The 27,580-nt window shown below is 39.3% G+C and overlaps 1 protein-coding gene across 8 annotated transcripts in view; it reads right to left on the reverse strand.

Annotated features, from left to right (window-relative positions):
• Positions 1-13,845: 13,845 nt before the first annotated feature.
• sema5ba (sema domain, seven thrombospondin repeats (type 1 and type 1-like), transmembrane domain (TM) and short cytoplasmic domain, (semaphorin) 5Ba) overlaps positions 13,846-27,580 on the reverse strand; it is a 239,119-nt gene continuing 225,384 nt past the window's right edge. For 3 of the 8 annotated variants that reach the window (XM_028435492.1, XM_028435490.1, XM_028435491.1), the window contains 5 exons: positions 25,523-25,570; positions 24,905-25,042; positions 21,925-21,969; positions 17,486-17,691; positions 13,846-15,735 (listed from right to left, as the gene is read on the reverse strand). In XM_028435492.1, the coding sequence (XP_028291293.1) occupies positions 15,559-15,735; positions 17,486-17,691; positions 21,925-21,969; positions 24,905-25,042; positions 25,523-25,570 (614 nt within the window). In that variant the 3' untranslated portion in view covers positions 13,846-15,558. Of the gene's footprint in view, positions 15,736-16,779; positions 16,905-17,485; positions 17,692-21,924; positions 21,970-24,904; positions 25,043-25,141; positions 25,571-27,580 lie in introns of those variants that run through there. The other 5 variants (XM_028435496.1, XM_028435495.1, XR_003672616.1 and 2 more) reach the window with 4 other exon arrangements.

A 27,580-nucleotide genomic window follows, 5' to 3' on the forward strand; every position in this document is an offset into this window, starting at 1 on the left:
ACAAGCCCAGATTGAGACAAGGCCTTAAAAACCATGAAAAGCTCAAACAGTTAAAAAGCATTTTCTCTTCTACTTAGTTTTCTTTTAAACACATTTGACAGACAAAAACAATGTGTTTGCAACTTTTTCAAAGCACAACATGCAAAATTCCCAAATTTTGACAAATTTTACTTTACTTTACTTTACTTTACACTTAAAAAGCAAAACTAAGTAACTTGCGCTTAGCGCTCCCCCTAAAGGTCCCTTTTGTTTATGTCACTGTCATAAAAACTCTGCACCCTCCACCGCCTCCCCCACCCCACAGCTACATGCGCACCTTTGCTCTCCCAAGATGGTAGCAACCTATCACTGAAAAATCCTAATACAACACTGACACTTAAGGTGCTTTCACACATATAGTCCAATATGACCATGATGTGGGAGTAATACGGAAGGGATTGTGGAAATGTGTGTGATGTGTTTGTTTGTGTGCTGACAAAGCGGCTCTGAAAATGGATGTATGGATATTTGTGTGTGTGCTGCCCGATGGAGCGATGGGTTGCGAGTGTGTGTGCGTTCTTGTTGCCGCAACAACAGTGTGTTTGTATTTGGATGCCGTAAAGCAGTACGTCTTGCCATCAGGTCGGAGGCAGGGAAAGTTGCGAGTGCTGTTTTCTGGCCAGAGACAGCAGGGGGAGATAAAAGAAACCCAATCACCCCACAAACACTTGTATTACCCTCACAGGGACTATGAAAAGGATTTATTAAGGTGAAAAAGTTACTTAGTTTTGCTTTAAAGTTTTATACATAAGGCTGACATTACATTGTCAATATTATGACATGACACCTGTCATTAGCATGAATAAGGTGTCATGAAGGCTGTCATTAAGGGTCTGTACTATGAAGCTAGGTAATTATTATATCCTGGATTTATCTCTGTTCGTGGGCTTCACCGAACCAAACATTCTCTGTCAGACAGAAGCCATCCTACGAAGGACGATATGAAGTCGCTAAGTTAAGCGAGTTGATTTCAGCCTGGCTACGTTCGCACTCTTGTGGGGAAATTGCAACGTCAGACCAATCACAATCACAGAGAAACTGAAAAACAATTTATGTCACAATTGAGGAATAATGGTGGAATATATTTGTATTTTACATTATCTTACTGGACTGAGGCTCACTGCATCACCACAGAATACATTAATGATTTAATGAACGAATGAATAAATGAATGAATGAATTATTTTATCAGTCTGAAAGTGCCCATTGTACCCAGCTTTTATCTGCTGACTAATGTAGGTCAGTCCATCATATATAAATCTATATGTTTTCTATAGGATGTCATTGGGTAAATGAAAGGATTGATCGATGCCTAAATATTCTCTCTGTCATCATCAGATCCACACAGTGACGTGTTCACAGAATGATCCTCCTTTTATTGGGCAGGTCGTTTTCTAAGAGAACTGATTGGTCAGGAGGCGGGGCTTTCATGCTCGCTTGGATCCTAGCCAGAACAAAACCTGGTCCCAACCAGATTAGCCGTTCAGCCTAAGTTACCATGGTGATTTAGCTCCGTAAGGCGTTAGCCAGATTCGTAGGACAGCACACACCGATTAAATCCCGGAAGTTAGGCCCTACGTGTCGTTTGTTATCCTAACTTAACCCTAACCCTTTGTTACCCTAACCCCTAACAACTAACCCTACCAAACTCTACCTAACCCTAACCCTAACCCTACCTAACCCCTCTAGAACCCACCACCTAACCCAAAAATGCTAACATACTGTGTCTCCAAAGGTGTCATAATTTAGCAAACAACACTTAATGACACCTTAATGCATTAAGTGGCTGTTTACCGCTCCTTGCATGCTGGAGGTTCGATCCGTTCCACATATCTAGCATACACAAACGGATGTAATTTCTACATATTACTCTGCGGCGAACTAATATGTGAGCGCATAGCCCTCAGTGCTGCTTCGAACAGGTCCCAGGAGTGGACTAGACTGGTTTGACTTCACCAGGAAAACATGCAGACGCTGATCAGGTATGTAGGGCCCAATATCTTCCACGTTAAGGAATCATTTAATCGGCCATTAAAAATGGAATCCCCGAAAAGTGACATAATGTGAATGAAACGCCATTATCATGAAGGGGTTGTTCATTAAATCCCCCGCCCCACACTCCTCCTGCTCCAGAGCTAAACATGTTGAATCAAAAACAGAAAAACTATGCAACTCATCACGCACTCCTAAATACAGAGCTGAGCAGTTCACGTTTAACTTTAGTGAAACTACACCGCTGTCTGGTGAAGCTACAAACAGGGAGGGAGGGGCTGAGCAGCCTCCGTCAGCTTCACCTGCTCAGTGTTTAATATGAACAATGTCTCATCAGTGCTACAGAAGATCTGTGTGAACAAGTTGTGTTGTTGTGGACGAGACTGATTCCAGAGATTGTAGAATCTGAAACATCGTACGTTCATGATAACTTGATAGCTTCTAATATTATGGCCCCTAGTGGTGAAATATCTGATGCATCTTGTGTCTATATTTGTCTAATCATCAACAAAGATGATGGTGAACTTCTACAGCTCCATCATCCAGTCCATTCTCTGCTCCTCCATCACCATTTGGTACGCTGCAGCTACGGCCAAGGACAAGGCCAGACTGCAGCCTATCATCCACTCTGCAGAGAAGGTCATCGGCTGCAATCTGCCCTCCCTCCAGGACCTGTACGCCTCCAGGATTTTGAGGCGTGCAGGAAAGATTGTGGCCGACCCCTCCCACCCCGGTCATAAACTGTTTCAATCTCTCCCTTCTGGTAGGAGGTTTCGGTCCATCAGGACCAGAACCTCCAGACACAAAAACAGCTTCTTTCCCTCTGCCACCATCCACATGAACACACCCCAAGTCACCCACTGAACCCCCCCTACCCCCCAACCGATCACCACCTCCACCAGCTTGATATCTGCTGCACTGTATATATATATTTATATTTATCCTATTTATCCTTTATTCTCTATCTATCCTTTATTTATCCCTCATCCTTTATATTTATCATTATTATTATTATTATTATTGTTGCTGGGTTGTTCTTTGTTGTTTTGTTTTTATTTCTTTTTGTTGTTTGTTTTGTGCACCAACCACCAAGTCAAATTCCTTGTACTGAACTTAAAACTGTACATGGCAAATAAAACATTTCTGATTCTGATTCTGATTCTGATAATATCATGAGGATAACTAAAATAGGTTAGTAAACCTGATCAGATTCAGTAAACCATTGAGCCCTGAGGGGAAATATGATGATATTAATGCTGCTCTCATTCATACATCTTTATATGACATATGATTATAAATAATGAAAAAGGAACAGTAAGAATAATCCATGTCAGTACAATATATAGCTACCTTTCAATTGGAGCTTACACATGGTTTTAAATTACACTTTTATTTTGACACACATTTCTGTTTAATTATGGTTTTCTTTTTTTCTTCTTTTTTATTATTCATTTTGTTTACTCATAGGAGTTGAAAACCATTATTTCCTGAAAAAATTAGATACAATTTCTTTAAAAAAAAAAAAAACAGAAAAAAATAACAATGTGGAAAACAAAGAATTAGAAGAAGAAAAAAAATGGAGTTTGGAAAAAAATAAAATGTATTTTATAATGCCCTATGTAAGTCCTGTTAATGTTTCAATTCAATTCAACTTTATTTATATAGCGCAGAATACAACAAAGTCATTTCAAAGCACTTAGCAATATAAATTCATATTAACAAAGAATGAACCCTACAATGAAAGTGCAGCTGAGAACAAAGCAAAGGCAGTGGAGAAAGAAAGAGTGCATGGTAAACGACTCATGGATCAACAAAGAGAGCTTGAGAGGTTTGTCCAGACCAAAAGAGGAAAGAAACAAAGCACATGATGGAAACTGTTAAATGGACTATGAAACCAGTAGCTCAGCAGCAGTGGTGTTAAGTAACAAAGTGAAAATACTGTACAAATGTTAGGTACTTTTAACATCACAATACTTCATATTAATTTTTGTTGTTTTTCACAAACCACAACTTGAGCGGCGTGAATACATGTTTTTTTTTTTTTTGCTTGAAGAAAATAGTGTATTTTGCCTTAGTGTACCCTTCAGAGTGTTCAAGATTGCTTAATGTATGTGTTAAAATCAAAAAAAGTCTCTGGGAGAGGATCCTGTATGATGGATTTTTTTTGTCACCTTTTTCACACCTTTGGTGTTTGCATGTCTGTTAATGTTAGCCTTATGTATAAAACTTCAAATATAAAGTGTGACCCTACATTCTTGCAAAAAACAAATTCTTCTATGCATTTATTAATAATAATAATATGCACTTTAAAAAACAACCACAAAGATGCTTTACAGGAAGCAGTAAAAGTGGAGATGATATAGTTATTTTGTTTGTATTTTGTTTTGAAAGATTGTAGTGAGTCGGAGGCACGGATGTTTGGGGGGAAAAATTATTAAAAAATACCATAAACACTGTATGTTTAGAACTACAAATCAACTTTCTTCTGTTGATTCTTGTTTTTTATTTTGCCATTGAAAGAGGTCATTACGTCTCAAAGTGGTGTGGATCAGGGTTTCCTCTGCTCTGACTGCAGCTGGGGGTGATGCGTGACACTCCTGTGAGACTGACAGCCTGTGCGTGCTTTGGAATGGGGGAGGGGCTCACGTCAGAGTCTGAAAAAGCATCAGAAATGTCTCAAATAACGCCGGAAAAAGTAGCTAGATTTGTAGCAAGTAGCTTTTGACAAAAACAGTCGCCAAGAAGATCTGAAAAGTCTCCAGATTTAGCGAGAAAGTCGCCAAGTTGGCAACACTGCTCTGCAGGCTGGTAAAGTACTCTGTGAGCATCATAATAGCTTTGCACGTTGGTCTCATTGAAGCAAGAGGGAAAGCATGCAAACTCCTCAGAAACAAACAGGGTCTGTCAGCTAAAAGTTGGCGTTGTGCAGCCATTTATAAGCCCGACGTGTTGGAGCTACAGGATGAACCATCAGGTCGAGACGAGTTCTGTGTCCCTTTTAATATTTCTATAGCATCAGCAGTTTTGTTTACAGCACCATCATCAATTTTGCTTCCACTCTGTGTGGATGCCAAACTTTACAACCTCTGTCAACTGGTTAAGTAGATTGAATGAAACGGAAATGGCTCACTCGCACTGCACAGCTACCATAATTGCTGACTTTATCTAAATGAGCTTAATGAAGGCGAGGCCCTGAACCAGTGCTGGAAAAAATGAAACGTCTAGCGCTAAATGAGAGGTGGTAGGAGACGACGCCATCACAGCTGAAGAAGGAAAACAGTGAACTTGATTTGGACCCACAGAAAACTAAACCTTTCTCAATGTCTTAACTTTTGTGTGAAACGTCTGATAACATCCACTTTGTACGAGCTCATATTGGTTTATATCCCAAAGGAAGTGTGCAGTGATCATATTGTTAAGACAATAGTTCCTATGAAATGACTCTCTTTTCCCAATAAAACAGCAGAGGAAACAAGTTCCAGTCCTCACAGACAATGACAGCATTTTCTGGCTCAAACCCCAGACGCTGTGTGATCTGCCCATCCTGTGCTGTGTGTCGAGAACACAGAGGCGTCTGTTGGCCGGCCTCCTTGTGGGACGCCATGCAAAACACATCAAAAACAACCGGCTGTTCAGTCTGTAAACATGACAGTACAGAATAAACATCAGATGGTCACGTTTAGCGATGGCAGCGATGTGAAGATGGAGCACTGCTGCGGGTCTATTTTACACAAATGTCTCAAAAACATGTTTGTTAGGCCATTAACTGCTAAAAATATTCACCAGGCTACTTTAGGGACTATCTAGGAAATAAACTGTAGTGCCAAAATATTGTCACTGCCTTTACAGGCAGTTGGACTTTAATGACGGTTCATGGATGGTGAGACACTGGCTTTTTCAGATTCAGATTGACAAAAATAAAAACATAACAGAGCTCAATTATTATTTGCTTATTCACCACTGAATTGATCCAAATAAACACACTTGTTATGGTTACATTAAAGGCACACTGTGGGCTTTTTGACCTAAAGAGTTATTTTAAATGATTCCTCAGGGCAATATACAACGCTTGACAGAATCAATTCTCCCCTCTTGAAATACCGACTATGTAAGTTTGGAGGACACGGACCGTCTTTTCAATGCCTGGAGAACGTTTCACTTTATGGCAGTCACGTTACCACAGGATCTGTTATACGTTCCCATGTGACATCACAACATACCGCCATTTCCCGACCCAGCGCCATTGCTGTGGGCAGCTGAAATGAGTTTAGCCTCTATTTACAGCCAAAAGAGTAGAATATGGTAGTTTCGTGTTGGGTTAATGATGCACTAACTGCTGCGATAGTTCAGTTAGACATGGATTCTTGAGTAAGGGAAGTCGGCAAGTCAGATCCGAAACTTCAGGATAAGGATTGGCTCTCAGGGCTGGGATGCAAAGCTACGATAGTCTATGGGCTGGAGGACAGCTGCCACTGCCGGAAAAGCGGGTCTGCGTCGGGAGTAGGGGGGGAGCGCCACCGAGGAAGGCCGAGCGCCTAGACTCCAGCGGTGGGAAGAGGAGGGCGGCGGTGGCGACTGTAGCCGCGGCACAAGCCCAGCCCGGCTTTGCACCCCAGCCCTGAGAGCCAATCCTTATCCCGTAGTTACAGGTCAACTACTGTCTGCATACACAATCAAAGGACAAGGGAGGCTGGCCCGATTGATTGATTGATTGTTAATTTTTGCGACAGTGCTGCGGCGCTTGTGGCCACTAGGGGCATTTGCGTGGAAGTTACTGGTTTAGCGCCCCTAGTGGCAAAAAGCTACACAGTGTGCCTTTAAAGGTGCAATATGTAGAATTTTCAACTTTTAAATGTGTCTTAAATACCTAAAATAAAAATTTGAGTGTTAAGAAACATGTGCTTAGCTGTCATGCCATATGTGATTTTTTTTAGACTACATCGTTATATATACATTAATAAATATTGCCGGCCCGGCCGACCTGTAGTACCTATTTTCCACCGGTTGGGTGAGTATAAGCCTATTTACAGCAGAGCAGTCCCTGAACTAGGCCATCTCTGGTAACAAACATCCATCAAACAGATCAACGGTACACTACCCGTGAGGTTTACAACTAACAAACATTTGCTTAAACATCTTCACTCATGATCGCATAACACATGCAAGTTTGACGATATACATCGGCCCGCATGGGCCCGCCGAAAACATTTTCGGGGTGTAGCAGAGAATATTGTCACTTGTACATTCAGTGGTCAGGACCGGATAAGACGGAATTGTTGGTTTTACTCAGTAATATGCCACCTGGTGGTGGCTGATTTCTTGCAAAACTCACCTATTGCACCTCATTCATGTGCTACATGGATGGCTTAGCTTTCATTGAACATGTTGAACGCGCTGCTACTCGTCTGTACAGCTTAGGGTGTGTTCGCACCAACGGACCCTAGAGCGGTTAAAACATACTAGGATTTGTTTGCTCGGATGGTATGCCTCGTTTGTCTGTCTATTATAACATGGAAATCCACATACATCACAATGGTCTATTCATGTAATTCAGGTCCATGAAGTTCAAGCCAAAAATGTACATTATGACAGGAATAAAAGGATGGCTGCACTTGACTAAACCCTCAGCTATTTTCTTCTTCCAAAGGGTGTACAGTAATAGAAGAATGTTCCGTCTCAGGAGCGCCCCCTTACCTTGAGACAAGAACTCATCCTGCCTAACACGATAATTATTCACTGCTGTTATATATCATCATCAAGACTTAACAAGTTAAGCATATACACATCATGAAACGTCAGGGCGTTTAATGAGGGTGTTTATTATCTTGGCGACACACAAAGAGCTAATTTTATAGCATCCAACGTAGCTCTTGAGGGAATGACAGTGAGGCAGAGAGGCTGATTGTTCCCATTCTTGGACAGGAAATGGAAATATTCAGCTATTATTAACCAAAATATTCAAAATGGTTGATTTTTATGGAAAATAAATCAGATCAGAACAGTGGAAATGTCAACATTATCTTATTTAGTTTTTTTCTGAGATGAAAGGAGAGGCTGTTCCTTCCCTGACCGCAAGTCCCTGATTTATTCTCATACAGGCTGAGATGTATTATTTATCCCAAAGGTTTTCTGCTGGGTTAAGTTCAGGGCAGTCACTTTTCTCTCTGCCAAACTCATGCATAAATGTACTTGATGATAATAAAAAATAAAAAAAAATAAACCATGTTGGATTCATTCCTAGATTTTCAAACCATAAGTTCAAGCCATGGAAAAACCTCTTCTGAAGTATCGACCTATTTTGATGACACTAAAACTGTTTCCTCATTTTTAGGGAATATGGAATTGTTCAAAATGCTGAAACAATCAAAGTCTCTCGTCAAACCCAATACCTGAAAAAAAATGTACAGGAGAAATAAGACGTGACTGTGTGAAAACTTGAAAAACACGAGAGTGTAGAGAGGAAAGTCAACGTAGAAGCTGTGTTGCCAGGTTGGGTTCAGAGTTTTCACTGGAGACAGTGTAGGCGACATTTTGGAGGATTGCTGACAGTTTATGGGTGGAATTACCAACTCTATTTAGCAGTGCTTAGCAGAAGGCTGCGTGGGTGACAGGCTTCAAACAGCAAAGCATAGTTGAATAGAAAAGTAAATAAGCAGGAGACAGACAGAGAAGACAGACGCTGCTCATCCATGGACATATTAAATAGTTTATTTAGCGCTCTGATGCTAAATGCTAAATGAGCACTTAAGTAGCGCAGACTACATATACTAAGCTAACATCAGTAAACTAAAGTTAAAATTATATAACAAATTTAATGCAGATTGATAATGTTGTGATCGTGAGTTAAAACCATCAACTAACCGGGCCAAACGGGTCATCGCTGCGTGTCGGGGGGAGGGGGGAGGAGGGGGCTGTGGAGGTGGGTACAAAATACCCCCAGCCTGTGAGCCAGATAGCAAAATAATAGGTGACATGTAGGAAGTAGCAGCGCACCTTTGGATGTGAGATCATCCATGCTCAGCAGAGCTCAGAGGGAGAAAGAAAGGCGTTTACGAGAGAAAATGGCGCTACGTGCAGAGCTGATGTTCCCAGCAGCGCACACTCCGACCAGAGCAAGTGTGGAATTCATGGATAATGTGGCGATTGTGAGATAAAACCATAAAAAACGGGGTAAGCAGTGACACTCTGTATGTCTGGGAGGAGGAGGAAGTTGCGTGTGTGCAAACTGATGAGAGAGAAAGTTGGAGGAATGCCAAGATACAGTAAGAAATCTATTCAACTCTGACCCAGATAGATAAATAAGAATAATTGTCTGTGTGTTTTTTTTTTTTAGTTTTATATAAGGAAACGATGATCAGATGTTAGAGTTGTCACTAAAGCAAAAAAAAAAGCTTTAAAGTCACTGACAGGGTTTTTTTTTACAAAAAGGCTTTTTTCTCAGTTTTTTGCTCTGAAACTGAAGATTTGTGTAAAACTTGCTCTATTCAACGGCTGATTACAAAAGAACGAAACAAGCCAGAAACAATTTTATATTTTTGATGAAAGTAGAGGCTTCAATCTTTCAGAATCTGGTGTCAGAGTTCAGATAGTCATAGTAGAAAATATTCTGTGGGTCTTTAAAAATCAGTCAGAATGCTCAAAAACGGTTGGCACTGAGGGGGGTAGAAAATCTGAGAATGGCTGGCACTGAATGAGTTAATATAGCAAAAATAAATCAATAAACAATTAAATATTGTGAGTTTTCATCACCTGGAAACCCCAAAGTGGATAATTAAATGGTTCTACCTCTTACTTCTGCTCATTTTTTACTTACTAATTTGTTAATAAGGTGTTTTATCATTATAAATGCTAGCACATTAGTAAACAGATCTAATCATTTCTAAGTTAGTCTGTGATTTAATCGGACGCTTCGGCAGTGTTTCTCTTCTTTTTTGAGATTTTTCACTCCGCTGCATATAGTTGCAATCTTTGTTTTATCAAAACTTGTTGACATCTGAGATCACCACAATGCTAAAGCCAGTATTTTAGCACCCACACATTGTGTTTTCAGCTCCCTGCAGGACCTCAATCACAAAGCCAGGTCTGCTTCCTTCCCTCACAGTTTTATCTCCGAAGTCTCCTCTACAGCACAGCCTCACTGCCTGCCAGGATGCCGATCAGAGCCTCCTTCTGTCAGCAGACAACCAGCTGATTAATGCTCTCACTGCGGCCATTAATAAAGCTGAAGAGAGGCTGCTCTGATTGAGCGGTGCAGCTTTGAATCAATACAGTGGGACAAACTACAGACTGTGTTTTGAATGTATGAAGAAAAGAAACCCACGGTGCACTCAGGTATTGATGTGGCTTAAAGACTTGAGTGTCCACAGGATGTTTTGGGTTTCATTGACTGTTTCGTGTGACACTTGCTGTTCTTTGCCTTCGATCTTGATTTTCTGCACAGCAGCAAAATCAGTGGTGTGGTGATGAACTATGTGTGTCCAGGCCACCGGCATCAGCAGTGATCCACAGGCACACTGCTGGACACACCCTGACGACTTGGACCATTTAAGTCATCCATCTTCCTGTTTCCTCATATAGCGAAGGATTCTTCAACCGCAATCATTTGTTCACAAGGAGGAAGAAGAGGAGGAGGCACTTCTCAGAATTGTTTGGGACTTTATATGGGGATCAGCTGGCCTAGTGCAGACTGAATAATTAATTCACCAGTTAGCAGTTCTGATCGTAAGTTTAACTCAGCAATGTCAGTTTGGTTCCTCACCAACTTTCATCTGCATCTGTTCTATATTGAACATTTCATTGCAAGTTTTTCCCCAAAACACAGGGGTTTTCATACATTTGGACCGATGGTATCATTATTATTGAGGATGTAAATGTATTCCAATCCTTTAAACTGGGAATGATCATCTTACCATGATCAGGATCACTGATCAAGATAACTACCAATATGTGGTAAAGAAGATATGGTGCTTCTCCGAATGCTCTGGTTACTCTGTCCACTAAACTAAAGCTTTACACTCTACCATGCAGAGGTGACAAGTAACAAAGTATAAATACTTCATTACTGTACTTAAGTAGTTTTTTCTGGTATCAGTACTTTACTTGAGTATTTCTTTTTTGGTGACTTTTTATAGTTACTCCTTACTTTTTTAAACAAATATCTGTACTTTCTACTCTTTACATTTACAAAATGAGCTCGTTACTTTTAAAACCTTGTCACTCAAACGAAACACGCCACGTCCCACTTCTGCTGCTTGTGAAAGGCATTTCAGCAGCACCACCACTCATTTTCATTGGATAATGTCACACACTGTCTCTATGACACACTGACCCAGCAGAGAAGCACCACTGAGTGCCTGTGGTCATCAAACTCTATAACTCCTCCCTAAGATAGCCAGACACCCCCCTTCTGTAACTTGACTCAAACACGGACGGTCTTTTTCTTTTTGCTATTTTTGCACTTTCTGCACATAATTGAACTGTACAGTTGACATTTTATATATGTATAGTTATATTTATATTGTTTTTAATACATGTGGTTTGTATAATATACAGTATATTATTTGTATTGTATGTATATCTGGAACTGTAACAAAAATAATTTCCCCCTGGGATTATTTGCATTCCAGAAATCTGGAGAACATGATTCTCTTGTGGACGACCAAAAGAGTCATAATTAAATAAATAAAAACACCATTTTGATAAATAACAGATTAATAACTTTTATTATTCTTCAATATCTAATTATTATTATTTTATTATAATTCAATATTTCATAATTATTATTTTAACAATGTCATACTTTTTAAAAATAATGACTTTTTTATTTTATAAAATAAACAAAGTTTTTTACAAAGTCAATTTTTATTTCATAATGTCCTTTTCCACAATGGTCTTTTTATTTCATAATGTCGTCGTTCAGCAGAATGACTTTGGTCTGTCAATCAAAGCTAGTGGGCACGGGGACTGGGACATTATGTTTACAGTGCAGGTAGTTAATAAAGTACTGCTCTCCAACACAGCCTGTTTCTGCACGGTTCCAGTAAGGATCTCCGCCGTCTCCCCCAACCACGGTTAGGAGATGAAAATAGGGAAGGTTTTAACAAGAGAATTACAACATTACTCGCTCCATGAATGGATATTTATCTGCTTTTGACTTGCAGTTTTTTTTAGCATCCATAGGTTGTCATAGCAACCACAGAAGAATCTCCGTTTTTCTCACTAGAAATGTTATCAAAACATTTCTAATACCACAATCTTGAAATAAGGCTATTTGTCGATAAAATGTACAAGATGTCCGCCATGTTTTTATTGAGGAGTCAGCAGTCACGTGACCTGACGTAAGCCCGTTGAAAAGACTGGGCGCAGCACAGGAGTAGTATCTAGCTGCAGCCCTGGAGCGGGAGCCCCTGACGGGACAACAAGCCTCTGGCTGGGTGGAAGTGACATACAATACCAGTAACCCTATTCATTGTTCTGGTGACTTTGCTATACTTACCTTTTTTAACTTTAACTTTTTTACTAACCCTAACCGGTACCGCCTCCACTTCCTGGCTAAATTCGAGGTTTGTCACATTGTCAGAGGCACTTCCGCCCAGCCAGGGGCTTGTTGTCCCATCAGGGGCTTCCGCTCCTGGGCTGCAGTTGGAAAATAAACACCAAAGGGGTCTTGACCGATCGTCAATATGTAACGAGTTGGGGATGAGTGGCTCAAATGTGTGATGCACTCGTGGCGCTCAGACTTTCAGCATTAGTGATAAGTCTCCATGCTTGAATCCATTCTGCAAGTGCTGCTGCTCATGTCTGTGTAAAGGATCAGCCAATCACTTAACTGGCTCCGCCTTATGTGCTTTGATTGACAGGCCAGGTCATGTGTGCCACAGGCAAGTTAAATGTTTTATTCGTACTATGCTGAGATACTAAGGAAAGCTTTTATAATTTTTTTAATTGCAATGTTATATGTTATAAAATATGCTGTTATTTGATTTCTTAATCAGAAAATTGAAGCTACTGTGAAGTTGCTGTTGCGCTTTTGCTTAAACCTGGGTTAAAGCTTGAAATTGTTGAATGACAATTATATTTTGGGATTGTTCTATGCATTTTAACTCTTGCAGTCATTTTTAAGTGCATTGAAAAAAAAAAAATCGAAAATCAAATCGAAACTCAAATTTTTCTTTAAAAAAAAATCAGTCATTTTTGTTTTAGGCAAAATCGCCCAGCCCTAGTTACACAGAATAAAAGCTCTGATCCATCACTGATTCACACAATTGTATGTAATATGTTAAAAAAACTGCTGACTTTTGTGTTGGAATCCAGTTTTATTTTCTTTTTAAATGTACAATATATAAAAATATAGAGTACCAAAAAATTCACAGTGTCTAAAAGGCAGTGATTACAGTCAGTCTAGATGACAGATTTAACAATACACCTGGTAAGTTGCATAGAAGGGCACGGAGCCTCACATCGCAGGAGACAGAGCTCAAAACCGACCAATCAGAGTATTGGCTTTCAGACCCAACCAATGGAGTCGGTCAAGACCAAAGCATTCATTTGAAAAATTTTGTGTCCTTTTTCTATGTATCATGCGTGGAGTGTTAATCTAGAATTCTTATCACCAGTGTGTCAGTGGGTGTGATTACGTATCCATGTGCCGGCATGTTGGAGCAGCTGGAGGAGGTCACATGGTAGAGCTCTGTCCCTAAACAAACCTTATCATTACCCATTGGTGTGTAGTACTTTGCTGCTGGACTGTTTTTTGTTTTTGTTGTTGTTCTTTTGTTCTTGTTTTTTTTTACGATAAGGCTTTCTTTTTTTTTAAACAAACAGTGTTAGCTTTACAATATACAGTTACATTTACACGTCTCTTCAGGAACATTAAATGAGCTGAAGGCTGTTGCTCTTATATACAGATAGAGCTTTCCTCTCGTGCATGTACATTAGCCCAACCAAAAAAAAAAAAACATTGCTGGATTAGCATTCATCGATCAGGCAGTAACAATAAAATATAGATGTAGGGGGGGAAAAAAAATGCCCTTTATAGACAACGCTCAGACTATAAATAACATCCATCACACCTCTGCAGGAATCAGAGGTGTGATGGTTTAACTACGACGCTAACATTTCATACATGAGCTATAGAAAAACCAGTAGAATGACGACGGAGCGGCTGAATGTGGAAAAACTCACCCATACGCACGCACACACCTTTACAGACACCACGGTCATATGCATGAAAAAATTTACATTATACAAAATAACCCACATCATGTCTCATTCAAGTCACATGTACACACACACACACACACACACAGTTCAGTCAAAACTCTTAATCTGAATTTATGTTTTTAACTTAAGCCAAATTATTTTTACCTTACACTATGTAAAACACAAAGTAACAAAGACAGGGTGTGTTTATTTTCTCTGTTAACATTTTTTGTATCAAAATCGCAGTGGTTATAAAGCTGTTGAAGAAAATAGGAAAAAGAAAATGTGTCCATCCAGTAAATAAAGTGAATTAAAAACTAGTCAGTTATATTTAACAAAATATTTTCTCCTATGCTACGGCTCATCTGAGCATTAAACCATTTTTGTTCATTTAAAAAAAAAAAAAGAGCAAACTATAAAATAAAGAAAAAAAAAAAAAACAAGTGCATCTCTACTAGCTTATTTAACCAACATGATAAAATCACTGCAGAAACAAGCACGCTGGCCATATTTGATACAACCACCGAGCTATTCAGGACTCAGTAGAATCAATATGTTCAGTTTAGAATTGATTGGAGAATCAATCAATCCTGTTTCAGAAGTTCTTTTTAGTTCATGGGAGAGAACTAAAGCAAATCCCCCCCGTCCTCCTTTGTAACAGGCACCCACGGTATTCCCAAAGCTCGTCCATGTCAGACTGTGTCCCAGACTCTCCTTTGACTTCACACGTCTGGTCTCTGATCACGAGCAGATACCAGCAACATATTTCTCCAGCTCAGGGTAAATGTGGCTTTTCCAGCTGTCCAAAACCCAAATCCAATTCAGAGTTATCTATCTTTACGGTCACATGAACTGATCTCCCTTTTGTCTTCATTAGGTTCTCTGTATTTGTGCTTTACTGCATGTACACATCTAGATGTGCTGTTTGTTTTCTGCTCTTCTTATGTTGTTCAAGTTCAGATGTCATATTGATTCCTTGTTGAATCCACTCGTCTTTCTGCACAAGTTGTTTAGATCCAGAGCCCATCCTTCCAGAGTTTCCCACTCGTTGCACAGCCCGTGTCCAGCAGTAACACATCTGCTTACATAAGTTCATGCCTGATTACAGGATTTGTGTCCAACCAGCGTCCCCAGATGGAAAGTTCCAACAGACGCCTCTGAAAACACAAACCCTGCCATGCAGAAGAAACTTAAAGGAACAGGAGGGAGATGTGAGTTTGAGCTCTGAGATACACCTAAGTCTGTGTTGGATGGATCATGTCACCAAAGCCCTGGTCGTGCAGTCTGTTTGGGGCAGGAGGACGGTGATGGAGCCCAGTTGTTGTCTCAGCTGTTGTTGTTGTGGTTGTACGTCCTGCACGAGGAAGGGGAGGAGTTGGGTTGGTAGTCGAATTTACCGAGCGATGTGGGATAGTAGGTGGTGGTGTAGACGTTTGTCTGCTGGAGCGGCGTCGGGTAGAAGTTGGATCTTTCATCTGGCAGCAGGTTGTTCTTATTTAGAGTCTAAAGTAAGAAGGAACAAAATGACTTTATTTTCAAACGCCGTGCCAAAAGGATCTCAATAATTAAGTATACAACATTTGTTCAGACAAACAAAGAAAGTGCTATAATAGCAAACTCTCCATCACCAACATCATACACAATACACATTTCTTAGGTTAAATCGATTGGTTTGAAGATCAATCTACCAGTGTCTGTACCAGCATTCTTTTCTTAAAAGCACTTTCAATAAATTAGACTGGAAGAAATGTTCAGATTCTGAGAAAACCGACGTGTGTGTGTGTGTGTGTGTGTGTGTGTGCACGCGTGAATTTGTGTGTGTACACAACCAAAGGAAACCCATTAAACAAATTTAATTTAGATCTTGTCGGCAGTACTCAATAACCAAACGTATGAGATAGCAGGAATTCATTAAGGCTCTCTTAAACAAAAACAAGTCCAAAGCCCACATTTTATTCTAATGCTATTGCTGAGTCTCAGGCAAAAACTGAACATGAGGTGAAACACTTCCAGAGGAAGCATTAGACTAATGTAATCCATCTGAGTGGCCCTGGGGACCGAGGCAGAAAGATAATCAGGTTAGAGTCTGGGATGTACATAACACCGGGCAACGTAAATTGTTTGGGATAAGCGAGAACCTTCGGCATAAGCAGCAGCATTGCACAGTGACTTCTACTGCACATCAGCAAGGCCTGGATGTCCCCTCTGGTGATTGCACATAATAAATTCAAGCGCTCTAGAGTGTGATGGCTGTCAGCAGCGTGTCCACAACAATACCAGAGAGGACGGACAAATTGCAAAGGGAACAATATGTGTGTGTGTGATGGATGGAGGATTGGGATTTGGCATCAGGGGTCTGTCTTAGGAACTTAGATTCCGATGGGTCGATGACAGTCGATTTTTGTGAACTAATTTCTGGTTTAAAACAACATAGAAAAGACATTGGATGACCAGCATTTATGATTCAGATTCCATAGTCACCACAAGAAGTAAAGACATGAGTGCAAACCAGGGTCATAATGAGAAGTAGTTTTATTTTCAACATACTTTAGGACCGTGATCGGATGCTTTCGTAACCGGCATCTTCTTATTCCAGGCAAACTTCTCCACTACCTATTGGCTCGTCCCTCTGTTACACAATTGTCTGTCCCTGCTTTGGGCTCCGGCTCCACCTGTGCAGCACAAAAGCATCGTCTTCCAACATTGTACCCACTGCTCTGCTTCTGTGGGCTGGACCCAATGATCTCACTGGCCACTGATCGCTTACAAATGGTGAGAAACACTGTTAAATGCATGCACCATTGGACTCTAGAGCAAAGTTTTCTAATTCCAACCTTGTGCGAGCCACGGCACACCCAATGGGTTGAAAAAGTTCTGCAGCACATGTCAAACACAATTAGTCTTCTCATTTAGTCCCGCAGTGTATCAAAGTGGTTAAAAAAAGAAAGAAAAAAAACACATCTTTATTTGTGCTTTCTTGTGTTTCTGGCTTATGTGTTTGTCATAAAATGTGCACATGCTTGACACGCATTCTGCCAAAGGTAAAGTTAAGATGAAAGGAAATCAATAAAGTTAGTCTTGTTTCTAGTGTTAAACCCATGGTTGCTCCTAAATTATTGAAAAACAATGCCCTTCATGGTTTGTCTATTGATATAAATAGATAATAAATATTTAAATAAAACATAAAATTCACTCCTTGTCATTTCAGTGTCTGTGTTTTGGGACTTTGGTTGTTAAGTCCCTCGATGCATACCTTGAACTCCATGGGTGTGTACTTTTCATTCTTTGGCGTGGTGTTTCCCTTGTAGTTGAGGTGGTTCGGGGTTGTTGGATGAATAATTGCAGACTCTTGTGAAGGCTTGTGGAAGCGTTGACAATACACGTAGATAAGGAACGACAGCAGCCCAGCTCCAAGGAAACAGGAGATGCCGGTGGCAATGAGGTGGATGGACGTAAATGCTGGGAAAGGAGAAGGTCCTTTGTGTTATTTTTGGAGAGCAAAGTTTCCATAAAGAGAGCACAGCATGGAGTCAGAGCCCAGAATGAGCTAGAGAGAAAACCCAACGTGTGATCTTTTGGTGTGAGACAAGAAGTTGAGCTTCCTTCTTAATACAGAACCAGTAACAACAGAACATGACCTGACACTGTTTAAAGGACTGTGGTCTGCATCATAAATTTGCTAAATGAGCTAAAGCTAGCTCTTTTTTTGTTAAGTAAATCATGAGAGGTGAAAAAAGAATGATATATCCTACTCAAGTAAAAATATTACTTGATTGAAATGATACACAAGTACAAGTACAAGTAGGTTACACATAAAATACTCAAGTACAAGTAAAAAGTAGCTCAATTAAATAGTAGTTAGTAGTTACTTTCACCCCCCGATCTTGCCTTGATTCCCTTGCACACAGTAAACATCTCATGTATAGACTTAAAAAGGAAAAGATTAAATCTTGCACAATTGGAACCAAACTGATTTTCCACAAAGGCATCTGTATAAAATAAAAGGCTTGTCAAAATGTTTTTAAAATAAAATAACCAATGAATTCAATTGAAAATAAAATAATAAACCTGCGCACGTTTAGCACAGACTTTCGAAAACGGCCGATTGGATCCATATGTTTCCACGGAGACACTGTTCCAAAACGAAAATGGTTTTTGGAAGTATGTTGGTCATTCTGTTTGTGTGTGTGTGTTTGTTTGTCTGTTTGTTTGTGTACACAATCGTACACTGATGACATCACTGTTGATGACATCATCAGTGTACTAAAACAATGTTTGACAGGAGTTCCACAGTGTGGATGGGAAAATGAATGGGATATATATCTATATATTTTCTCTTGGTAGCCAGAACATCACCAAAATGTAATCAGCTGTTCCTTGACCCATTAACAACATTTCATGAAAATGTCATTAAAATCCGTTCATAACTTTTCAAATTATCTTGTACACAAACAGACAAACAAACACAAACAAATTAACCAACATACTTCTGAAAAACTGTTTTTGTTTTCGAAAGTAAAAAATTTAGGCTCTAAGTATAGCTACATTTATAAACTGTTTTGACGCTGTGCATTACGTTTAATCTATGTTGTGATGCATTTGATTTCATGTTTTTGTAGTTTCACAATGTCCGATGACCATTTTAAAACAAAAAATTATAATTTACTCAGTAACTGTTGGGTGTAGAAATGTAACCAATTACTTCTTTCAAAACATACTTTGGTACAAGTGAAATTGCGTAATTAGAAATATACTCAAAAAAGTAAAAGTACCCATAAAAGCAACTCAATTACAGTAATGTGAGTACTTGTAATCCATTACATTAACCTGTGTAAATCAGTGTAATAAACACACGGAAGTGCCAAATTTTAAAAAATTACAAAAAAAAGCTATCATGTAATAATGAAATGAAGAAATGCTGGATGATGACACATAGACCACCTCTTCAGATCACAGCATCATGTTTAATATCATTACAGTTTGAGCTCTGGGATGAGTTTAGCTTAAAGTCTCACTGTTACGGCAACATTTACTGTTTCTACTTGTTTTCCAGTTCAGCTTCATCTTGGACGATCGTCCCCTTTCACCCAAAAACCTGCATGTTGTGTTATACAAGTACCGTAAGCTCCGCCCCCCTGCTGGCTGAACAGCTGTGACACTCGTTTGAAGCAGAGAAAGTTCAAAGTGTCTGAGGCTCCTCCCACAGACCTTTTTCAATAATAAGTGACCAATCTGTGTGTATTTCACTTTGAAATTGTGGGCTCTCAGAAGAGTTCTCCAAAAACACTGGGACGCCCGGGCTGACATTTCTGTACTCACCCAATAAAAAAAGGATTTTGAACAGAGAATGTCATGTTTTCTGGTCAGTGTGTATACATATGTAGACCCTATTTACTGAAATGTCTTGTAATACATCAATCAATGTCAAAGGAACCCAACATCACCTTAAAAAATCAGCCATGATCCAAACTGAGGAAAAACTTCAAGTTCAATACTAACAGATAATAAAAAAAATAAAAAAAAACTTGAGCAGTTTACAGCTGAAATATGAAAGAATATCACATCACACTAACAGGAAATAAGTACTGAAAAAAATAAAATGCAGTGTTTATTTCCAAATTCCAAATAAATGAAGCAAAAAGTGTAACTTTAAAAAAGGAAGTATATTAAAACGCAACATTTCTTCTTATTTTGATCCTGACCTACAATTACAATGTAGTATATGTGTCAGAAAGTAAGTACAGTATATGTGTCAGGTTCGAAAACATTTTTTTTCTGACATTTTTTAATCAAAATCTTTTCTTCATTCTGCTGAGTTTGAGTGAAGTTACTGTATTGACATCATATTGAATGCAAAGTACAACATCTTAGTGTTCACAAGAAACCAGAAATCATAGTTAAGCAAGTAAAAAACAAATATCCTGCAGCCAGCACCGTTACTGCATAAATACTGTCTATTGTGACTCATCACCCATTTTACGTTACAACCTCCTTGTTTTCTGCGTAGGTGTATATAATAATAATTATTATTATTATTAGTGTGTTTTCATGTATTATTATTGTTTCTTTAATTTTCTTTATGGGGGTATACTACGAATCTAAATTGGATTAAGCTCCGTTAGCTAACATGAACTAACCAAACATCAAACATTCCTTTCTATGAATGTCCATCAAAACACGCTAATTTAAAGGGGACATATCATGCTTTTAAATCCTTCCTTTTTACATATAAATCATACAGTTGTGGTCTATATAAAACAGAACTGCAATGCTTGGGTCTGAATTCCTCATTATTATAGCTCCACAGGCCCCTTTTCTACCCCTTTTCTGATGTGCTTCTAAGAGCAACTCGTTTTGATGCGGTCTCTTTAAATGCAAATGAGACACTTCATACCCCGCCCCCTCTCCAGGTTGCAGAGGTGACACTCGGTTCAGCTCCACCCTGTTCGGCCATTTTTGTAGTTTGATAGAAGAAATACGATTATGTAGCGGCGCAGAAACTTTTTATTCACAGGTTATTTACAAAATGTCAACAACAGAAGACTTGTCCATCCAGCCTTACATGTTCGAGCCAGAGTCTGACCCAGCGGAACGAGATAAAAATGAAGATGATGAACCTGCAGAACGTCTTCATATGGATGTTAACAAGTGAGCTAACACAAGCGCCGAGCTAACGCTAGCGCCAAGCTAACGTCACAAAATGCATTTTAATACAGTCTTTTTGGAGATAAAAACGGCAAAATGAAATGACTAATGAAAACTTTAGACTTAAATTAAATCACGTAGGCCATATCATCAAGGATCTAAAACGAGATAAGTGATAAGTGTCACTTTCTCTTGTCTTTTTAACGTGTCTACTGTGGCTGTGATCCTGCATTCATACAGATCAGCCTACATCATAAGGTGGAATATATTTACATTTTATATTATCTACAGGACTGAGGCTCTCAGCATTACATGAATGAATGAATCTATTTATCGGTGTGAAATCGCCCGATGCAGCAGGTGTTATCAGCTGACTGATTTATTTTATTTGATCAGTTCATCAGATGTAAATCTTATTTTTCCTATAGGAGGTCATCAGTAAATGAAAGGATTGCTTCTCTCTCCTGTCAGTGTCTTTTTTATACAGTCTATGGTCAGCTGTCAGATCAGATACACACAGTGACGTGATCACACATCACCTTTCATTGGACAGCTCGCTTTCTAAGAGATCTGATTGGTCAGGAGGCGGGACTTTATTACCAGCTAACATTTACGCTAGAGAAAAACTTGGTCGGGACCAAGTTTGCTGTGAAAGACTAGTTGCCATAGTGATTCAGCTTCAGCGAGTTTTGTAGTCCAGCACACAGGGATTAAATCCTGGACGTTAGTGCGAAAAGAGGTCATCTATATTCGTAGCATACCCCCTATATGACACTCTTTGTCTTCTAATTACCTTATCAGGATAAATAAAGTTTTTTCTGATTCTGATTAACAAACTGTATTTGTGTATTCCATCAGGCTTTAAATAAAACCTTGTTTGACTGTTAAGTGGATAATAAAAGACTGAGAGAAAAAAAACAACAACATTAAAATGTACACACAATGTATGAAAAGACCCACTGTGAATCACTGGAAACATAAGGAGGGAAAACAGCCTTGAAACATGCAGAGAGATGATGAAGTGGGGTTGGGAGCTAATCCACTTACCTCCACAGTGTTGGTCTTTATCGAAGCCAGATGCAGGCAAAATGACTGCAGAGAGGAAAGGAACACACAAGTCAGGCACACACACACACACACACACACATGCACACACACTGTGAACACTTACACTACACAAGAACAATGTCGACTAATTTTTCACATTAGGGGAGTTTTTACATGCAGAGACGAGAACAACAAGTGAAAAACAGAAATGTCTACAGTGTCGGTGTTGACTCTGTGAATTGAAAAGCTTTTTAGAGAAAGATTGACTGCTGAGAACCACCTAACAGACTGGAGGTGTCTAAATTATGTTAATGGTCTCATGCTGTCTTTTTATATCGAAGAAACATGAAAACATGTTGGTATGCATCAGATGAGTTTCACTTGGTAGCCACCTTTCTTTTTCTGCAAGTGACATTAACGCATCCATCCACAGGCTCATTAAAATGTACTATAAAATTAGATGTGATCGACTGTTTCGACAATCCATTAATATTAATCCCCTTCCTCTGGTCACATTAGGGATTCACAGCCCGGAGAGGATCGTTCATTTCACAAGAAACTTTCAGATGAATGCCAGCATAACAAAGTGTGAGGAGGCCAACAGGGTCAAATGCTAACCTATTGGCTTCACATTGACTTCATTATAGATAATTAACAGCTTCAGATTGGGCAAAGGAGGGGGGGGGGGGCACAATTAGGATATTTGAAACAAATAAACACACACACCTGCACACAGACACTGGGCTAATGTGTGTGTGTTGTTTTTGAATGAGGATGGTCACAGTGATGGTTGTGAATGTTAATAGTTCTGTAAATACATATTAAACAAGGAGTCAAGCCACAACAAAGTATCACTGTTGACAAATGGACCAGAATACAAACAATAAAGCTCACTTTAGCGAGATATTTCAAGGGTTAACCAGATGTATATTCAATAATTAATATTAATACACTTCCTATAATATTGAGATAAACCTAAATGCATTACAGTGACCTCTTGGTAAGAAGTAACTAAATCCACTGTAAAGTGATTCTGCTTTAGATACACAAACACTGTAGCTTATGTGTTTTACTGAATGAACTGCTAGCACTTAGACAGTGTTCAAACAATACCATGGTTAGAAGCAAAAAAACAAAAACAAAAAAAAAAAACAAAACTGGAAAAACATTGTTTTTTATTTTCCACCTGAGCTGAAGTGTGAAGATTATTGACAACCAGTGCACTCAGAGAGCGCAAACCTCCGCCATATGCTGAATCTCCACTTTGCCAGATATGGGCAGTTATTTGGATCAGTGATCCTGATCATAGAACCATGATCATCCACACTTTAAAGAATTGTGAGAACTTTCTATCTCAATTAATAACAATACAGTAGGTCCAAATGTACGGGAATTGAGAACTTTATTTAATTTTTTTTTAAATGCGCAATCCAGATCTAATCTGGATGAAACTCAGTGGAGTAACTAAGTCAATTTTCATAAAGATTGGTCAATTAATAATTGAGATATGTATTCTTTAAGTAATGCCGATCATGAAAGAATGGGTATTTTTATTTTTTGAAGCTAATCCAGAATCAGTTTATCGATTTGGATCTCCTCCAAAATGTCATGGAATCTTCCATGGAGTAAAGTCTATCTTTGGTTAAATTCTTGTCCAAATCCGTTCAGTACGTTAGATGTAATCCTAACGCATGAACAAATAAACACCTGTAAAATATCATGATCAGAATGGATTGAAATTCATGCCTTAGTGTTTTTGACCTCATAGTTTTATAATATAATAGTTTAGTTCAGACAAGGCAAACAAACAAAAATAGGAGCTTGAAATATAATTGTACTTTTCCTATAGTTTCCTGTATGACTTGCTGATCAAATGTGTCCTGCTCTATAGTTACTTATCAACAATGTGGTAAAAAAATAAATATTACCACACATTCACCTAAAAATAGTTGGAGCCGTCAAAGAGTTACTTTGTTAGCTTATTAAAAGCAGAACTAAGTAACGTTTTCACCTTAATAAATCCTCCTCGTAGTCCCTCTGAGGGAAACACAAGTGTTTATGGGGTGGTCGGGGGTCTTTCATCCACAGCACTTGAAACTTTCCCTGCCTCAGACTTGGTGGCAGTCTCACAGCTCTGTTCTCGTTCTCGCAACAACACGTACTGCTTTACGACAGCCCGATACACACTAAAGGTGAGTTCACACTCAACGCGACTGTAGCGACTGCAGTCACTTCAATCGCCCATGATGAGTCGCTTGAACACAGTGGTTATTTTTGGTCACTTCATCGCTCCAGTGATGTCATTACCAGGGAATGTGCGTGTGCGTGTGTGTGTGTGTGTGTGTGTGTGTGTGTGTCCACAGCAGGGTGAAAGGGGAGACAGCTGGCTGATCACTCATCTTATCATAAACAGCACAGTTTTTACAGTATAAATGATCAACTTACTGAGTTACTAAAGGATGAGTTCACTCAGAATGTAGGCTCATTCAAGATTAACTGCTTTAATTTTGCCCCGGTACGTTTAGGAAGCCTCCCGCTGACCGTCTTACTGAAGGAGCTGCTGCCTCGGGGGTGCGGAGTGTTTACAACAGTGAAATAACCAAAAGGGACCTTTAGGGAGAGCGCTAAGCGCAAGTTACTTAGTTCTGCTTTAATCGTCACTAAGAAAATCAGTATCTTTAGAGGTTAATATATGTTTTCTTGTCAGTAAAAAAAAACGTGTGCTGATGATTAAAATGAACATATCTTAAATACATCATATACACTCTTAAATAGTGTATATGATTGTTTATAATTTACTGAATATAGGAAGTAATGTAGCCTTTGATACAACATTTTTTTTAAAAAAAGGTGAAAATTGTCCAAATGAAGACATTTTCACTGAGTTTGGTAAAGAACCTATGTATTTAAAATGTTGACACGAAGATGTCAGCCTGGACCTGATGTGATGGAATGTGTTCATTAGAAACCACTGACTCACCAGGAATTTCATTGCAGTCTCTGCGTTGTGTGCTGTTCCCCACACAGGGGTTAGTGCTCTGAGCGCCACAGAGACGACTCCTCATCTGCAAGCCTGAGTCATCACAGGCTGACCACAGCGACCAGGCCATCCAGCCACCTGAGCGCACACACACACACACACACACACACACACACACACACACACACAAAGGAACAATCAGTGGGAACCCGGACAACAGCACCACTTTAAGCTCAGACAGCCTGGAAACCAGTACGCCGCGCCAAGCTGTCCCACCCGCAGTCACCAAACAGCCCACACATATTCCAAAGGGTTTGTGATGTACAAAGAAGTGAAAGAGTAAAAACCAAGAGTTTGTTCAGAGCATGCCATAGATGTTTGCCTCCCAGTATGAAGCTTGGCAGATTCCAAGAGGTAAACAAAAAGCTGCTTCCCAAAGAAAGAAGTTTCCCAACTTTCAGCCTGTTTATTTGAACTATGTCCACATGCTGCACCTTTTAACCCTGCATATAAAAGCATCAGTGGAAGGAGGACAGGCCACTGTGGAGAGAAGGGTTTGTTTGTACAAATCTAGACACCTGAGAGCACGCTGAATAACAAAGTGCGGGCCATTTTTACCTTTCCTATCAGTAAAGGGCTGAGTCCTTCCTATCTGCTCCACTTTCTCTGCACAACCAGATAAACACACACACACACACACACGCCACCTGAAACATGCTTAATAACAGTGCATCACAACAACGCACTTTAATTGCTTCATTTATTCCCATTTATTTTTATTGTCACCCAGGCGACCTGTGCAATTGCACTGTTTAGGCTGTGGAACGTCATCAGTGCTTCTGGCACCCTATTAGTATTCCACCCAGACATTATCGTCCCGCTGTCCTCCATTACTGCTGCAGGCTTTGATTAAATGACCTGCGACAAGTGGCATCAAATATCATGGTGACTGACAGCCGGCTCGGCTCTAATTACACATGCAGAGAGGGCAGCGGTACCAGAGGACCCCAATAGATGACTGATGTCACGCCTGTCAGAGTGTGAACACATGAGGAGAACGACCAAAGATTGCAAGGCTGTTTGCAGTTGACCGAACCAGACACTAACAAGATGTGTTGGTCCACGTCAAACAGGAAAACAGTGACCTGATGAAGGAGGGTTATTAGCATCCAGGTGATTGGGGGGTGGGAAATGACAGAAATCCATTTACCGCTACCTTTCTTTTTCTGTAATTACCAGGAGAGCTGACTGTGAGCATTAGTCTGACTGTGAATGACAGTTTGACTAATTCTCATTGAAAAGGATCAGAAATATTGCTGTTATAACCATTTTATTCAGGCAGAAAATATCTGGACCACTAAACATCCATGGGCGCACACGCACGCACACTTCATGAAAACATACATCAACAACACAAACAACAAATATTTGTCACACTTCTGCAGCAGACTGTGAAACTAACCTAAATGCATAATACTATGATGAATAATTATGGTTTAATTATTCTTTTAACTAAACTAAAATTATTATCTATTTTTTGTTGTTGATTATTGGTGTTTTCTTTTTTTCTTCTAATTCATGTCTGACCAACAACTCTACATTATTTGCACTATTATCCAAGTACATATTTATTGTTCTTCCTACTGTCTGCTCTTGTATTATTTTTTTGTTGCAGCAAAAGGGAATTTCCCCTCTGGGAATCATTGAAGAAGTATTCTATTCTATTCATTTATAATATATTTAGTATATTAAATATACTGGTGCTAAATAATGTATACAGTATAATAGTTTTTCCTTCAGATTTCAGTTGAAGAAATGAGAAAAATGCATTAAAAAAAAAAACAATAATACATAATAATTACACTGTTACTGTGCAAAAATCAGCGTGGCTAAAATTGTCAGGTTCATCAATCGTGTACCCTTCGTTCTTTGGTTATTCCATTTTAGAAGCAAATAACAAATAAACAGTGTGGTTATTTTGTTTTACTGATTTAAAACCAAAACAGAAATACAGAAAAACCAAAAACCAGATAAACAGCGTTTTTTTTGTGTGTTTTTGTTTTAATCTTGTTCTGTTTGTGGGATATTTGGATATTTACAGAGACATTAGAGCAATAACTGAAGTCTGCTGCACCTGGTTTCCCTCCCCAGGTCCTGGACCAGGTCTCCTCACACAATAGGACTGTTTAGGATTTGTTTCCTGGTCCTGCTCATGTTTTCATTCAGTGCGTGGATGTTTTAGCTCGTAAAAAGCTGCTCACGTTTATTATTTGTTTCGCGGTGTTACGATCCAAATAGTATCCAAATAAACTGGTGACTGACCATCACCTGTGAGGCTGGTGTGAGGAACAATAGATGTTAGAACTTCTACCATTTGACACTTTTGCACAAACAATTGCAGCTTTTTTTAGGGCAGTAAAACGTTTATTTTTCACATTATAAATACCGCTAACAGCAGCCGTCAACACACACGGAAGTTGATCATTAGAAACGAGGAGCACCAGTAGATTCATTACACCACCTCTGGTTCCACATATCATGAGAATGTTTTACGTAACATCCATTTTTTGGTTTTGATTTATTAATGTATTAATAAGGTTTAAATTCACCATTAACGTGACTTATGCGTTGCTTCATTTTTAGTACGAACCGGGACCAAAAGTCTGCCCAGTCACC

This window comes from Gouania willdenowi, chromosome 21 (genome assembly GCF_900634775.1).
Source record: "Gouania willdenowi chromosome 21, fGouWil2.1, whole genome shotgun sequence".
Lineage (NCBI taxonomy): Eukaryota > Metazoa > Chordata > Actinopteri > Blenniiformes > Gobiesocidae > Gouania > Gouania willdenowi.